The sequence below is a fragment of the Acipenser ruthenus genome, chromosome 4 (genome assembly GCF_902713425.1).
Source record: "Acipenser ruthenus chromosome 4, fAciRut3.2 maternal haplotype, whole genome shotgun sequence".
Lineage (NCBI taxonomy): Eukaryota > Metazoa > Chordata > Actinopteri > Acipenseriformes > Acipenseridae > Acipenser > Acipenser ruthenus.
Window position 1 is genome coordinate 40,714,346 of NC_081192.1, and position 17,643 is coordinate 40,731,988.

The following is a 17,643-nucleotide window of genomic DNA, read 5'->3' on the forward strand; positions in this document are numbered from 1 at the left end:
ACTTTTTTAAAAAAGTTAAAGCACCCCTGTGGCTATAGAACTCTCAAATTTGTCTTCGCTATAACTGTAGGTGGTACAGTGTAGTCATTAATCTGTACCCCCTACAACACTGCCCCCAGTGGATGTGAGAAATATCATACTTGATCTATGTGGTACTTCCTACTGATGTATTACTTACATTGAGTAGAGGAATATTGTTTCAGGAGGACAAGTTAATGATTCCATTAAGGTCAGGGCTGTACTTTGTACCCAGTATGGCCTACTGCCTAGTCACATCACCCATTTCAAGATGGCCACCAGGAACCCTAATGTGTTACATTGCTGAGCTCTGACATACAAATACCCAGCAGATTGTTCAGGAATGTCACTCATTTAAACAATGAACAGTTTTCTTGATGATAAAAGCAAGGATTGTGAAAGTAAATGTTTTTCTCACATTTCAGGTACTTTTAACTACTACCCCCCTGCCAAGACAAGTTAAAAAATAGATTTTTCGTAGAATTTACTTCAGGTATCTTTGAAGTTGTACTAGACGATGAGCATTTCTAGCAGCATAGACACACAGGTTGGTCTTCTCCTTGGTCCACATTTTGTCAGCCAGTGAAAATACCCTCTCCTCTTTTTGGGTTAGGGAGTGAAAGAGTGTACTCCACCAGAGGCAGTCGATTCTTGAGTGGTATTTCCTTCAAGAAGCGCTGGAAGATATCCACCTATCGATCCCCTGTGTTATTAGTAGCCCAGTCACCTATCTTTTCAGCAGTGGCAAATGACTTTTGCGCAGGTAATCTCATCAAAAAGCTCCTCTTTGTCAACTGCTATGTTAATTTGTTTGTTTACAGCAGTCCGTTTCTTCCACTGCTGCCCACGACTGTAGCTGCTTGAGTATAATGCCGGAAAACTTCTGATACTCCTTTATAGAATTCCACTTCTTCAGATACTGGGCGTCTGTGTTGTAGAAGCTTTCCACGTGCTTCATGAAGGTTTCTTCAGCGTTCATTTCTTTAGCGAGGGACCGGGGAATTCCCTTCACTTTCAGTCCCACGAATCACTCACGCTTGGCCATGAGGGCTTCTACTTTGCCAGCTGCTTCAACAGTAGTGCAGGTCTGTCTCTCTGGCTTCTTTATGATGTTGTTAAAGAGGGTGAGCCGATTATGGATGTAGAGAAACCACAGCTCGTACGAGGGGCTGTTGAAAATATGATTGATTGAGGGACAAGGCAGGGTAGAGCCGCAGCATTTGTTCCACTGCTGACAGAATGGAGAGCCAGCGGGTTGCACAGTGACCAGGCAAGTCCTTATAGGTGATTTCCACAAAGTTATAGTTCTGCTGCTGTACTCTCACTGTGTAGATGTAAAAGTATTTGTAGATCTTAACAGTGACGCATACCACGTCCACAGGAAGGACGCCTGCTGCAGTTTCGCATTGTGCACAATGAGTGCCATACATCCAATTGCAGCGATATTTCGTCCAGTGGCTGCGTTCAGTTTTTTGAGGACATTGCAATTCCTAGCCCTTGATGCACCTCTGAAGTTGGTGTTCATGTATCAGGTACGCTGCCAGTGCCCATGCAGTTTCTCCAGGTAGCTCATTAAATTCCAGCAACTTTGTTTGATCCCCCTTATTCGGATTGAAATAGTGAAGAGATGTAACTTGCCTTTCTCAGGTATTGCTCAAGTTCTCTAGCCATGGGCGTGAACATACTGGTTAAGACTGCTTTGGTCTTCATTCTAGCCGAAGAGAAATTCGGTTTGTACATCATCTTGATTAACTTGGACATACAGTCCGTAGACTTTAAGCTCTGTCCATGATTCACAGTGTGGTAGGCCCACGTGACTTCTTGGTAGGCCACTAGTAGCTTCTGAAGCGTCTTCCTTTAAGAAGCCAGTAATTGCATAGCTCACTGATTGCAATCAATGACTTCTTGTGCTTGGTGCACTTCAAGTGGTCGCCAATGTCAGACCGACTACCGTAAGTAAACCAAAAAGTGGGCCCACACTGTATACGTTTCACATCATACGTTGTTAGTTTCATTAGGAAGGGAAATTCCTCTGCAGCTTGTCATTAAACACACACTTGCGTTTAGACATCATCGTTTTCATTGCTCTTTCCAAGTGTAGCCCACATGTATGCTCCTGTGCCTGTTAGCTGGGGTTATACCACTGAAATATACTTTGAAGCACATGGTACGCAAAAGGCAGTCCACAGCAGCGAAAACAATATTCCACTGCCGGGAAAATGGTTCCATCAACCCAGCCAGCGCCCGGTACAAAATCATGATTTTCACAAATGCTTCGGGACATCGGGACAGCCTTTCTGACACTGGGACTGTCCCGGCCAAACCGGGACGTTTGGTAGCTTTATTACTTTCAACAATGAAGGTTTTTAATTAAGTGATTGTGCCCATCGATGAAAGCTCTACTGTTTGGTAGTTGACCGCAACTGGATTTATGTGTCCCAAGCCAAAGGCTGTCCATTAAGGTAGAGCCTTCATTGAATGTGCACTATCACTTATAGAAAAAAAATTCTCATTATTTTCTTAAATGAAAACACTTCACTGAGAAAATAGTCCTGAAAATGTTCATAAAGGATCACAGATATTGCAGAACTACTACTAATAATAATGATACAATAATTTTGTTTGGGTGGATGGAGGTGGTATTTATTTTCTTTCTATGTAGGAGGAATGTAGATAATAGCCTTGGCTATTTTCATAACATTCCTAGCTATTATCATGAGATGTTGCTGGAAAAACACAAACTCTTCTTACCTGTCTACTGTTTTGTGGGGAAGACAAGGGAATGAGCGCTTGAGATTACTGGCTATCTCTTTTATCAGTTACTGTCTACCAAGTTTCAGTGACGGCAAGAATGATATCAACATGTCAATAAAGAGAAAAACCACAAACGAGAACGTGCTTTTTTCTGTTGAAATTGGAATATTTTAATCTAGTTGACTTTTTAACTAAGCTATTTGATACCTTTTTTGAAAATTAATATTTGGTGTACACTGAAATTACTGATTCACTGATTTAATGTTAATATAACCTTTGAAACTCCTTGTGACAGGGTGGTCGTGTGGTGACGTCAGGCCAGAGGCAGGAACCAAAAACACAAACAGTACTGCAGTTCAAAAAGACGCGGCATGCACCGTTTATTTAAATAATACAAAAATAAATAACATATTTTAACAAAAAGACTTTGCTTACAGAGCCAAAACAAAATAGTTAAACAAAACAAATCTCTAACACAAATAATAAATTATCCAGGTCAGGCTGGGCAAATCGCCTCCACTGTTCCTAGATTTCAAATAAGTTTTCTCTCTCTCTCTCTCTCTCTCTCTCTCTCTCTCTCTCTCTCTCTCTCTCTCTCTCTCTCTCTCTCTCTCTCTCTCTCCGATCTCGTTCTTGCTCCTAACACCCACCCTGAGTGCCGAGAGCTGCAGGCTTTTATATTAGTGACCGAGGGATTAACTACCTATCAATTATTTAATAATCCCCCAGTCACATTCTGCACAGGTTTTCTAATGTGGACGAGGTTTCCCATCCACACTGCTAAACAGTATAAAACAAAAACAAACAAACACTCTGCTACGCCGTCATATTTAAATACAATAAATAAATACAAAAACAATACCGACGGCGCTTCGCCGTCATATAAATACAATAATAAATCATAGCAATAATCATAATAATAATAAACCACAAATACAAAATAATAAACTGCACAGGGCTCCTCGCCCTGTTACACTCCTCCACAGAATTGCACTAAACAGCTACCTTTGTGTACAAATCCTGACTTCAGTTCTCCGCTGAGTCCACTTAGACAGCTTTGAAATCCCCATGAAACATCAAGATTTTCTCTTTATCCAATGACCAAATAAAGATACGAAAACATACTTGTGCTTCTGAGTAACCAATCAATTGTTTTACATAAAAGAGTTACAAGCATAAAGAGAATGTGCTCCGTAGGGCCGATTTTAGCTTGCTCTAGAAATTTTAAAAGTGTCAGTTTGCCTGACTTTAGATTGGCCCATGCCAGTTATAGGGTTAAAACAGAAATAAATAGCGTTGTCACATTCAAAGTTGATTATTTCCTCTAGTTATTATACAACAAATGTTCCTAAATATTTAAATGCTTACCTGAAAAACAGTAAATGCTAAATTGTAAAATTTTGTGTTTTGTATGCCCACCTTTTAAGACATTCTGTTTTCACCATTAGTGAATTATCAAACAAAATAAAAACATAAATACATGCAAAAATAACAGACACACACATGAAATGTCCCCTTCTTTTACTGGAAAGAGCGATCATCACCAGAAATATTTCCGATCTTTGAGGCAGCTGGTGTCTTTTTTGTTAGACATTTATAAGAAGTTGTGCAGCTCTATGCAGTGTGTTCAATCATTTACCGGCTGCCAGATTTCTAAATGCAGTGTAACAGGTATTGCGTCAAAAAGGCTAACATTTGCTGTATTTATTTTTAAGTGATACAGATTTGTATATTAAGACTATTCTTTCAGAAAAGGGAATTTTTTATGGGGAACTAAAAATTACACGGCAATGGGTACGTTATGGCTGTACTTTAAAGTCTGCATAGGATGCTTTTAACTTAGGAGTCACCAGGATGTGATAACTGAAACTAACTGAAAATTATACACAGTGAATCATAACAAGAAAAACAATTAATTCGTTCAGATAACTGCCCATTCTCTCATGACTGGCTAAGGGTTATATTTCTAATGCGTATCTAGTGGTAAACTTGAAAGTCAAGGGGGGATTAAGTAAGACTTTGATTTTCAGCACAAAATGGTGTGCGAATAAATATTAAAATTATACTTGTGAAAGTGGGTTTATTAGTAAAAAGCACATCTGTGTATTCAGCGATTTAAAAAAAGCTGATACATTTCAAGGAAGTTCAGCTTACAACATTATCACATTACCTGGTGGCTCCATGTCCTGTGATGCACAAAGAAGTCTACAAAATATGAAAGAAAATGTTAATAAGTAAGCAATGATTTAATCTCTGTCTCTGTCTTCTGCTTAGGAGACTACACAACTGCTGCAAGTGTCGCCATTGTAGCTTTACAGCAATGGAAACCCAAGCTTTACTGGAGCATTTCAACACAGTTCATTGTCAGGAGATGGAATCGGTCACAGCCAATGGGAGTGACCTTCCCAGCAAGATGAGCATTAAGGAAGAGTCAAAGAATGACATGAAATTGTACAGTTTGATGCATCCAGAGTCAAAACTGGTGGATTCCATCAGTGAGGCGGCAGTAAAGAGAGAAACATTTGAAGAGAAAGAATTGCTCAAGGAAAAAGGATGGAGAGAGGCCTCCAATGAGCAAGGCCAAAATATTATTTGGATTCCCAAAGAGAGAGGCATGGATATCTTAAGGGGGAGTCCTTCTTACGGGCAGGGTGGCTTGGGATTGCTGACAGCTGTGTCTGTGAACCAGGAGCAACAGAAGCCTCTCCGGGACACTCCGACCATAGTCTTTGGGTTGACTGGAGAGTCTAACACCTTACTGCAGGGAACAGCAGCAAGCAGTGGAGACAAAGCTGGTCATCTTACTCCCCAGTATTCTACAACGGGCGACAGTAAATCGAAAGAGGAATCCCAGTCACTGTTACGGGTAAGAATTATTTTTTCTATTGAAAAATAAGTATGCTAATCAACATTCGTTCCTATTCCAAGGGTTATTGTTCTGTATAATGCCAAGCATAAGAATAATTGTAATGAAAAAAGGCCCATTTGATAATTCCACATTTATAATTAAAAAGGCTTATTTGTGCTATCATTGCTGTCACATTGGTAGGCCAGTTTTAAATCCTTGTCAGGCAGTTTGAGCATATTAAACTAAGGACATAAACTGCACTCAAGAAATGATGGTCTTGGATTTTGTTTTCATATTTTAATCAAATCTAAAAATATGTTCTTCATAAACACAAAGGGTACAATAAGGTATTTTATATTAAATAAATACTTTATGTATTTAGCTTTATGTATTTAGAAGAGAAAGTTTACTGCAAGCTATAGTATTAGGACTGTATCAAGAGATTAGGTACTTTTTCCCTCTTGTAAGTTTTTTTGTATTGTTTCAGTACTTTTTTCAGTGAAAGTATTAATGTGCAGATATAATGAATTTCAACTGCATTGCAGCAGTGGGCTGGGAGATTGAAATTTGTCTTGTGCCTGTGCAACTTAATGAAGAATTTAAAGGTTTTGTCCTGTCACGAGAATTGAGACAGCACATGAAACACATACCACATTAAGAATATATATTGAATAAAATATAGATCCTTGCCAAAAAAAAACCCCAAAAAACTGAGCAACCATGTTTAAAGACATACTTTGTCTCCATTCTTTTAGTACCCTTTAGTATTGATTGACACATTGCACTTGTATATTATTCCTCAGCAGTACATTTAAAATAATAAAAAAAGACGTACAGCCTTGATATATATATATATATATATATATATATATATATATATATATATATATATATATATGTATATATGTATATATATATATATATATATATATATATATATATATATATATTAAAATACATACAGTACATATCATTTTATTTTATTATTTTAACATTTCTGAAACTTTACTTTCTAGGACACAGTATAATAGTGTTTGATTTGTCTTTTTCTATGATAATTTGTTATTACATTTTTCAAAATAATGTAAACATAGTACAGAATATACATTTCACACTTTTGGCTAGTGCTTTCATGTTGCAAATACACAAACTGTTGTTAAAAAAAATGGTACCATATGCTCATTCTTATTTATTGTGCAAAATTCAGGGACCAACCCACCAATGCACCAATAACATTCAAAAATTATGTAATTAAACCCAGTGCAGTTCTGTCCGTTAACTAAGCAATACTGAATGTACTAAAATAATCTATTTAAATAACAACAAAACAAATGAATGAAGTCCCTTAATTTGAACATGAACTAGAAAGATGTGCAGAGATGATTTGAAGTTTGCAGGTCGTTTTTTTTTTTTATTTTGCTTCTGTAACGACTGACAATAGTAGTTTGGTGGGAAACAAAGACAGCTACATCATAGATATATGCTTAAATTTAGGGGTCCAGGGATAAGCTATACCATTGACCTGACCGTATCAGAAGCCCTAAGAACCACAAGTTAGAGTTGGGGTGTCTCAGAACCTAGGCAGGTTGGTGCCTACTAAACCTTGTTGGCATTTGGTACATCAGGATTGTTTTAGAAGACCTTACAGCGATTTGTTTAATATTTTTTGGGCACTCTCAGAACATAATATAAAATCTGTAGCTTGTTCAGAAAAGCAACAGTGGTATATCTTCTTTCAGATGTTCACTGCCATCCTCCTAATGCAACAGTGTGCGTCATGAGATTGGAATATAGCATGATAACTTTTTAATAAACTCCTAGGTACATTTCTAAATAGACAGGGTGTAGTACAGTGGGTGGATTCATTATCTTGGGTCATTATCTAGGGTGTGGCAGTATGTAATCTCAGTAAGTTATGGGTGTAGGTGGATTTTACATTAAAACCTTAAAGAAACACAGATTCTGAGGTTTCTAACATTTGTCACAGACTAGTAACTAAGATTTAACATTATGAGTCATGGCCTTACAAAAAAACAAGGCAGGGCTGAATGAACTTCAAAAGCTGACTGTCCGGAGATCTGTGTACAGGAAAAAGCTTGCCCCATTTGTTTGAGTCAACTACTGTTACCAAGATGGAAGCAAGGTTACAACAAAGCAAACACATCTTACAATCAGAAGTTATAATTATTAATTTTACTAACATACAAACCTTAAACAAAAAAGGAACATCTAGGCTTTGCCTTATCTCGCCAAAATTCTGGATTCTGTTTTTTCTTATTAAGAGAATGTTCCCTCAATTATGAGATTGTAACCATGTTTATATAACTAGCATCCACACTGTTAAGCAAATATTTTTTTACTATGTTACAGTGATTATTATATGTCTCAGTGATTATTATGACTGATAAAAATCCCCTGTGCCACAATTTGTTGTCACCTGCTGTTCTATGTAATTGCTGAATGGCAGTAGTATGGACATAATCCCTTCAGCCAGAACACAAACTGAAATTATCACCATTTGTTACATGTATGTTGATTTGGTATTTTTAGCGGGGGTGCAATGTTGGTGGACAGATATTGAGGAGGCATATTCCCGGCCACAAGGAAACAGTGAACAGTTGTGTTTTTTGTTTTTTTTAAATTGTGAATTGTAATAGAGTGCTTCAGAATCTGTATATATGTATGAATCTGTTTATCTTGTATATTTGGTAGATGTACATTCAATTTTGTAGTACAGTATATTAGAAACGGGAGACAAGGTGAAGAAAATGCCATTTTTGTCCCTGGCAAAGAAAATAGATTTTGCACTTACAATGTCTTTCTGTTGGAAATGTTCATTTCTACAGGTGATATTCATGCCCAGATACACTTACTGCCTCGCTGGTTCTCAGCATCTCTATGGACCGTTTTCTAGCTACTGCATCTAATTAGGTTGCTATAAACACTTTTGGCCATACTGACACTGGTAACCAGCGAATACACTGTTTTTAAGGGGAGTCAGTCAACAAGACAGAACACACATTTGAAAAACGTCATTACATTGACATTGTAGATGTTGCTATGCTCAAATCGCTCTTTTTTTTTCGAGTTCTTGGAAGTGCTTAGAGAGACACAATAATCCTTGCTGAAAAAATAGACCAGCATTGAATTTTTTAAAAACAGTAAAGTCAGAAAAATGAAGAGAAGCAACCAGAAATCGATAGTAGATTTTTTAAACAATTGTAGGACAGCAAACAAGTAATTTGTATTAGTTACACCTATGATGGAAAAATGTGTCTACACCTTTTAAATTACAGGTTTGAATGAATGCTAGTGATGCAACCGGCACCCTAATTTCGTATTTAATTATCATATAGGCATTTATCAATGATAAATTTGATGCATTGACGTTTTATTTTTAAAAATAAATAACAAGCATTTGTTTTTTTAACAGAAGACCAATAACTAAAAACACTGTTGTGCATAATAGTTAAACAAAAAGGCACAATTTGCATTCAAATTAGAACACTTATTAAAAAAGAAATACAAAGGACTTGAGTTTTTAACAACTGCAAAGAATATGCATGCATCCGCATCAGTTGTTCCGTTGCGGTTATACTCAATATTAAAATGAAAGACAAACCATCGGATACAACTCAAAGGTTTTCTTCAAGCACGTCATATCAAACATCTGCACAGCCAAAACACCGTATTTAAATGAACAATTAAACATAAAAGGGTTTATTTTTTCACTGTAAATTTTTACTGTATTTCACTGTATTTTTTCACTACTTCAAAAAATGAAAAACTATAATAAAATAAACATTTCAAAAGAAACTAGTGTGTAAACAGGTATATGTACATACAAAACTGTAAAAACAAATGTACTTTGTAATTTAAAATGAAAGTAACATATGTTTTCTCTGCGTGTGTCACTCTGTAGCATTGAATCCAGGTTGAGCTGCTGCAGCCTGCTGCTTTGCAGTTTCCTGATCGAAATGTTTCAAACAGGTTGCCCTAAAAAAAGAAAAGCAAATTTCACAGAGGAAGAGGCACATATAATTTTGAAAGAAGTAATACAGAATGAATCGGCTTTATTTGGAAAAGGCCCCAACAAAGCATTGTAAAGGAGAAAAAAAGAAGGCATGACAAACAATAATTAATAAAGTTAATGCTGTGTCGAAGGCTTTAAGGAATATCAGAAAAAAAACACAACTGCGAAGCACACTGGAGGGGACCTCCCACAAACATACAATTAACCAGTTCTGAAGAACGGGTGTCGTAATTATTAATCCACATCTGATCGGAGGAGTCGGTAACATGATATTTTGCTACCACATTAGTTATTAAACACTTTGCATCATAGACTACCTCCATGTTCATTTAGTGAAAAACCTGTTTTCTGAAAATATCTTCATTCTCTGAAGATGCACAAATGCAAACGTGTACAATCAATAGCTCTAAGTACATTCAGGAATGATAGAAAGTCATAAAAACCCTGTTTTGCTTTTTGTTGCTGCACAGGGGACAGGAAAAACTATGTAATTATTTGCCCTCTTAACCACATTGAAGACTGGCAGATACCAGAAACATCCCAGTTAGTATTTGGAATGAGACGGTTGCGTAAAATGTTAAGGCAGTAGTAACCTTGCACTGGTATGACACAGTTCCTGGCAAACACACTCTGTAGATCGTCCTTTAACTCTGAACGCAGATCTGCTATAGGCTGTTTATCAAGCTGGTATCTCTGTAAGACATGTTCATCTGGAAAGTCACTCTGGTCCTATATGCTTCAGTTGCAGGGGATCTCCTCCTTCTCCTTCTTTCTTCAAGCATTCTAAACTGTAGAAGGCATAATGCCATGTTTGTTTCACAATTCCAAATAGCTCAAGCCATGCTTCAGCTTGTGTTCAAGTATAGATTCTGTCAAAATCACATATGCTGTCATTAATTACAAACTTAACACAATTGTGTTACCCTCATTAACACCCGTAGTACCTGCCTGTGTGTCTCTGTCAGCTTTCTGGTCTGGGAACGTCATCATCACTTGGCTGTCCTGTCACATGTGGCGGGATATAGCGCTTCCACAGACCCAGGCCAGAACAGCTACTGCGGGTACACATTCTTATTTTTTTTTTAAAGAAAGTATTTTGTTCTGTAAATGAAGAGGATGGAGTTTGTGGTGCCTGCATGTCACAGAGGTGAGGCACTACTGAAGGGAATATCCTGTCCAGAGGGGAAAGGAAGGGCCACCTCTCCAGAGAGGAATGGAGAGGTATGACGACTGACTGAGGGACCCCAGCACCCCCCTGTGGCTAAGAATGGAGAGGAGACATCTGCTGGGGGACAGCCACCTGGATATCCTCTTGGACTTCAAGAGCTGCCTGGAGGCCGACTGGGACACAGACCCGGACCTGGAGGATGAGGAGCCTGAGCGTCCAACGCCCAAGTGGGAGGACCGTGTGCGTCCAACACCCAAGTGGGAGGAGCCAGTGCGTCCAATGCCCAAGTGGGAGGAGCCAGCGCGTCCAATGCCCAAGTGGGAGGAGCCCGCATGTCCAACACCCAAGTGGGAGGAGCCCGGGAGTCCAACACCCAAGTGGGAGGAGCCCGGGAGTCCAACACCCAAGTGGGAGGAGCCCAAGCATCCAGGATCTGGGAGGGGAGAGCCCGAGCAGCCAGCGCCCGGGGGGGGGCCCAGAGCATCCACAGCCCAAGAGGGGGGAGGCCAAGCCTCCACAGCCAAAGAGAGGTGAGCCGGAGCATCCACAGCCAAAAGGGGTAAGCCCACGTCTCCAGCCTGCCTGTGTGTTTCTGTCAACTTTCTCGTCTGGGAATGTCATCATCACTCGGCTATCCTGTCACAATGCTTAAAAATGCAGCACAACTTAAATTGTTCACTTAATAATAAAAAAAAATGTCATAAAAATTTTAAATTTCTGGTTGCAAAATTCAGTCAAACTTGAATTTGTTACTTAACAAAGACGGCACAGTAATACATTTCTGTTTCAAAATGCCGCCGAATACACCCGTAACCAATGCAGAACTACGCAAGATAAACACAAATTACAAAAGGCCATTTCAAAGTACATTGTTCAATTAATAATAATAATAATAATAATAATAATAATAATAAAAATAATAATAATAATAATAATAATAATAATAATATAACGACAAGGCAGTCTAACTAAGAGGACTTGTTTTGCTGTTTTGACGCAGAGAGTGTTGAGTCATCGTTGGATTTAATGTAGCATCAAGTCTGTTCTGCTGCACACAACTTGGCTACCCTATTGTCTTCAGATATATATATATAAAAAAAAAATCCAAACACAGCTCTTTTGACATCATTAGTATAGTAAGTGCGCCTGACCAAACATTCAATTCTGTGTTGGAAGAAATTCAAGCATGAAAATCGGTGTACGTTTTCGGCTAAAATAACAAAAACTGCCGATTGCTGATTGTGTTTTTTTTTCCTTATCGGTGCCATGCCAATAGGCTACCGATTTATCAGTGCGCCCCTAAAAATATATATATATATTTAGTTTTTGATTCATTATAACCATGAGTTGTTATTGCCTTTTAGTTATTGAGAATAATAATAATAAAGGTTTAACCGACAATAACTGCATTTGCATGCTGGCACATGAGTGATGTATCAACATGATGTGTATCTACTTTACTATAGACTTGCCTACGGTGTTGTAGTTTGTGCATTTTTATCCCCCCACTGGAAATTTTACAAATCGCACCTTGTATCAGGGTAATCAAAACATACTACTAAATTACTGCTTAGTAACTATGTCAGTACTCCTGTGACTGTGAAGTACTGAAGTAGACCAATTAAGCAGAACATAGACGTATCCATGGATTGTATCAGACTGTATCCTACTTATGTGCCAGTTAAACTACTTGGATATAAATTAAGGGCCATGGGTGCATTATTGCAAATTAAATATGTGCTACTTGGTTTCATACTGTTATCCTCCAAGAGTAGATGGAGTTGTTCTTAGAAATACCACAATACTTAACCTGATACTTCTTTTACCCATAACTGTCTTTTACAAGTAATAGTGTAGTAGGAATACAGCAGTACAAGTAATAGTGTTGTAGTAATACAGCAGTACAAGTAATACCTTTCAAAGGACATTAAAGACTCTCTGAATTGTTTTTTTAAATGTGTTCTTAATCCTGTTCTAAAGTTGCAACATTGTTGCAATATTAACAGGAAATAACGTGTTATACTGTATGCCGATTTTTGTGGTTTAGGGCATGGTATATTACTATTCCCCACATCCCTATATATAGCAAGTGACTGTTATGCAATGGAGATTTATGTCTGTGCTATGTACAACAAAACAAGTTATTGAGGTTATGAGGGTATCTAGGTACCTTGAAAAGGAAATACTTAGTAGGGAAAAGCATTGGTAGAATGTGTTGATGGTTAACGTTAAATCCACCAATATGTTATCTTTAAATACAAATATCTTTTTTTATTTTTACTTTCAGAGCTAACACTCAATTTTCAGAATCGGTTTCTACACTTTTCCCCTTCAGCTGCTTCATGCTGTTGTATTTTGATCACCAATGCATATTGGATTTCTGACACATTGCCCGTTTTGTATTCACCATGACCCTCATTTACATATACCTTAATGACGATTTTTTCCCATCGGCTATATGACTGATCAGCCGGAATGTCTTATAACCATCATCTGCAACATAGCACTGAGATATGTTCAGTGACATTATTCTTAGTAAAAGGTCACACCACGGTGGTGCTTGTAAGTCTTAGTCATGTTGACAGGCATTCATTTTTGGTTAGCGTTGCTGTTTATCCCTTTTCTGCTTCTTGATCACTGCTGATGCTCCCAAGTAGCAACATAGGATTATGGTTTTTGACAACCAATGCATCAACAGCAGTTAGGACTACAGGCTGCTCCAAAGAGTAGGCCACATAGATACTTATGTTGGTTCTGTGCTGCTAGAAACTTGTGACAAATTCTGATCCAAGCCTTGACACTGGCTGGATTTATAAGGAGGCTGAATTCGATGACACAAGTTGGATTGGTCATCTGCACGATATTGTGGAGGCACCTGTACGCAAAACTACCCATACATACATAGGTGCAGGTGGTGAGGGATATGTATAGTAAAATATGTATATTTGTCAGTGCAGCTGGGGATGTTGTATACTTACAGTGGAACCTTTCCTTTAAAATTTTAGTATACCATAATTTGTAATATTTCTTGAACTGGATTAGGAGCTGTAAGAAAAGCTGCTGATATTAAAAAAATATATTAATATAGCAGTTCCTTTGTTGTTTTGAAACCCTGTGTTAAAGCTTTGTGTTTCGTATTTAATAATATAAATGCCTGAAATAGTTTTGTGTTTGGGGTCACGATGGCAGTATTAATTCACCACAAAATGACGAGAGGAATGTAATTATTAAAAACTACGATTATAAATAATAAAGTTATTGTATTTCTTGCTCTTATTGTATTACTTGTATTGTAACACTTGAAATGTATTTGCTTACGATTGTAAGTCGCCCTGGATAAGGGTGTCTGCTAAGAAATAAATAATAATAATAATAATAATAATAATAATAATAATAATAATAAATATGTCATTATTACAATAGTATTTTTAAATGAATTTGAAGATGATTTATCCCATGAAGCTGGGCTGCCTATCTCCCAGGAGACCAAAATAAAGCAAGTGGAAATGCTGCATGAGAATTTGTAGTGATTTAATGGTATTTTTTATACAATGTAAAAAAATCCAGGAAGCAGATAATTTAAACTCCTTATAGAACTCTGGAGTTCGAGAAGTTACCCTGCGGTGACAGTGTAGCCGTGATGTGATGTCAGGCCATATGCAGGAAGAATAACAAAGGCAAGGTAACTGCAGTGCAAAGGCGCTGCAGCGGCGTTTATTTTAAAACAAAAAATAAAATTAATATTTAAACACAAAACACGAAAAATAAAAAGGCAAACAAAAAAAAAAATCTTGCACACAAACTGACTACAGGTCAGGCTGTGCAATCACCTTCACTGTTCCTATAGGTTTTGTTTAAACTCACTGTTCGTTCTCTCACTCTCTCTCTCACTCTCTCTCTCTCTCTCTCTCTCTCTCTCTCTCTCTCTCTCTCTCTCTCTCTCTCTCTCTCTCCCCTCCTCTGTACTCCCACCCCGAGTGCAGAGAGCTGCAGGCTTTTATGCAGGTGACCATCTCTCGATTAGCAACAAATTAATCACTTAATTAATTCAGGCGATGACCAGCTTCTACACAAGGTTTTTAATAATACCCTGGCAGAGGACAAGCTGCCTAATCTCGCCTCTGCCAGAAACAAAACAATAACAAAACCCATTGCTTTCGCCGTCATTATATACAAATAAATAAATCATAATACAAACACAAAATAATAAACTGCACAGGGGCGGAGGGGTACCCTGGTCTAAAATAAATAAACAAATACCTTTGTTTTTAAATAATAAAACTAAACTAAACAAATACATTTATGGCAGGGCTTTGCCCCGCCCCCTTTTCATGAGCAGGACTCCTCGCCCTGCCACACCTGCCAAAACTTAAAAAAAAACAACAAAAAAAAACATATATGCCTGTGGCAAAGTGGTAATGACGTGCAGGTGAGTGCAGTGCAGAAGAATCACACAGACAAACGTTGGTACAGGTGCAAGGGTGTTTATTTAAATTAATAAATGTCCAGAGCCTCAAGGCAAAACCTGTAACTAATAATAATGCTGGAAGTGATACAGCGGCGTGTATCACTTCTCGTTATAATCCTACGGGTTTGACCCGCAACCCCAAAGTCCCGTTCCGACACCCACACTAAACACAAACACAAAGACAGTGCGTGATTCAAGTGCTAAAAGGTGCAAAACAAAAGACAGTTCCAGTAGTGAAAAGGTGAGTGGTGAAGTCCGGGTTTGTCGCTGGCCTGCGGCTGCAGCTCCGGATCGTGCTCAGTAATCTTTAGTGAGACAACAACACACAAGACACACAGTGTTAGAACACAGACACAAAACACTCACGGTCGATCTCACAAACGGGCTCCTTCTTGGTCATATAATTTAACCATATGCAAAGGAACAGATCACTCAAGCCATGCCCCCTATTTATACCCTTGCCCATGACCCCGAGGTTAACGAGCGCATCCGCTCCTCCAGTCCTCGGATGCCACGCCGCTTACCGTCTGGGTCACTGAGCTCGGGTGCCATAGCTCCGCCCCCTTCCGAACTGACCGACTTCCATCTACCCTACGGAATAAATTGTCGTGCCATTTCATTAAGGGTACTCTGTTCCTCGTACACCGTGCTCTCACAGGTCGAAAGGGAGATCTAACACTAAGACTCATTCGATCTCTGTCACAATGCCTTATAAAATAAATACATAGCTAGGAAACTTAACATGGTACAGTTATGCACGCAGTGACTAAGGGGGATATAGTAAGCATTTAGCTCTGCAGTATGTGCATGTTACCGAAACTTGTTTTTTTTTTCAATTCTGTAAGCCATTTTCTAATTAATTAATGTTGAAACTGGGTAGAGAATTATATAAATATCTTCCTGAGTGGCTCAGCATGTCATACAGTCAGGGGAAAACAGGTATGCGTCCCAGCTGTGCAAAGTCAACAACAATACAGCAGCACCATTGGCCATGCACCTGGTGAGCTCAAGCAGTCACTGACCGGGCTGGCCTTTTGCCTGTGGCTCGCCTACATCCTCCATCGGGCTCCTGGGTGTAAGTTCTGTAGAGGTGCTGTGGGGAGTTGATGTGGTGAGGGAATACAGGGCAAGGACAGCAATGGGTAACAATGCAAATGGGTGTGTTTAAAAGAAAGGGCTAAATGGGATGGCAATAAAGAGTAATCTAGTTTGGCTTGGATCCAGATTTTTAAGACTTCAAAGATAACAAGGCTGGTAACAGAAGGGAGTATCTGCAGAACAGTTCACCTCACCCTGCTACAAAGTCACAAAAGCCTGAAGCAAAGCAAACCAAGATGAAAACGTACCACTTTAACTGAATGAAAGCCTGCTCCCTTACCTTAGGCAACTTAGCTTTTGTGGTTGTGTCATTTTTTAACTGTATTAAATAAACTGGTTAGTTTAGGGAGTTGTTCTCCGTCACATTTTGCATCTTTAGTGTTTTAATATTCCCTAAGAATGTGTGTGTATGTGTGTGTGTGTGTGTGTGTGTGTGTTATTTTGTTATCACAACTGGATGAAAACGAAGCATAATAAAATATATAATTTTGTTTTAACTGTTAATTTGATTTCCAAGAACAAAATCATTTTAATTTCAGAATAGCAGGTAATTAGAAGAAAATATAATACTGTAGTAACCTTACAAGTAAGGCTGGGATTAAGTCACGGGTGTCATGTATTCCGTGATTTTTGATGGTGTTCGTGATTTCTATAGAGAGCATTGATCTTTAACAACTCAACGCTTAAAATTCCACCTTAACAGAAAAACAAAACATTAACAGGATTAAAGACTTCAATAAAGTGACTAATTCTCAGTGATGTTGTGAAAAGCATAATAAAATACAATTTTGTTTGTATATTGTATTTAAAAAGACAGAAGTCCTACACCAGAAATGGAACAGTCTAATCGAAATGTACATAAAAAGCAGCGTTAAACAGTTCACAGAAAAATAAAGGAATCTGCAGTACAAGGAGTTTAGGGTTAATATGGGGGGGTGAAATGACATTCAAGGCTAACCCTACTGTGTGTGGGAAAAGTAGCAATATGTTTCTGTGATAAAAGAATCATCAGGTAATTGAGAAACAAAAATGAACCAGAATGATGCAACAATTCCCAGTATGTTATCTGTCAGAAGGCACATACTGTAAAACAGCATTATGTGAGATGTGGAGCTCTGGCTCTCTTCAAACCTGATGAATGAAGGCTTAGTTTACGACTGAATATGTAATGTAAGGTCTTGTCCACTGGGATCCAGCCTGTGACTGTCTATTCTGAGTCACTTTCAAGTAAACCAATATAAAATAAGTACTACACT

General features: G+C 38.2%; 1 protein-coding gene across 6 annotated transcripts in view; it reads left to right on the plus strand.

Moving 5' to 3' along the window:
* The window catches only part of LOC117399374 (zinc finger transcription factor Trps1-like), a 128,440-nt gene that overhangs the window by 36,307 nt on the left and 74,490 nt on the right, over window positions 1-17,643 (plus strand). For all 6 annotated transcript variants that reach the window (XM_059022378.1, XM_059022377.1, XM_059022379.1 and 3 more), the window contains one exon: window positions 5,047-5,638. In XM_059022378.1, the coding sequence (XP_058878361.1) occupies window positions 5,047-5,638 (592 nt within the window). The remainder of the gene's footprint in view (window positions 1-5,046; window positions 5,639-17,643) is intronic.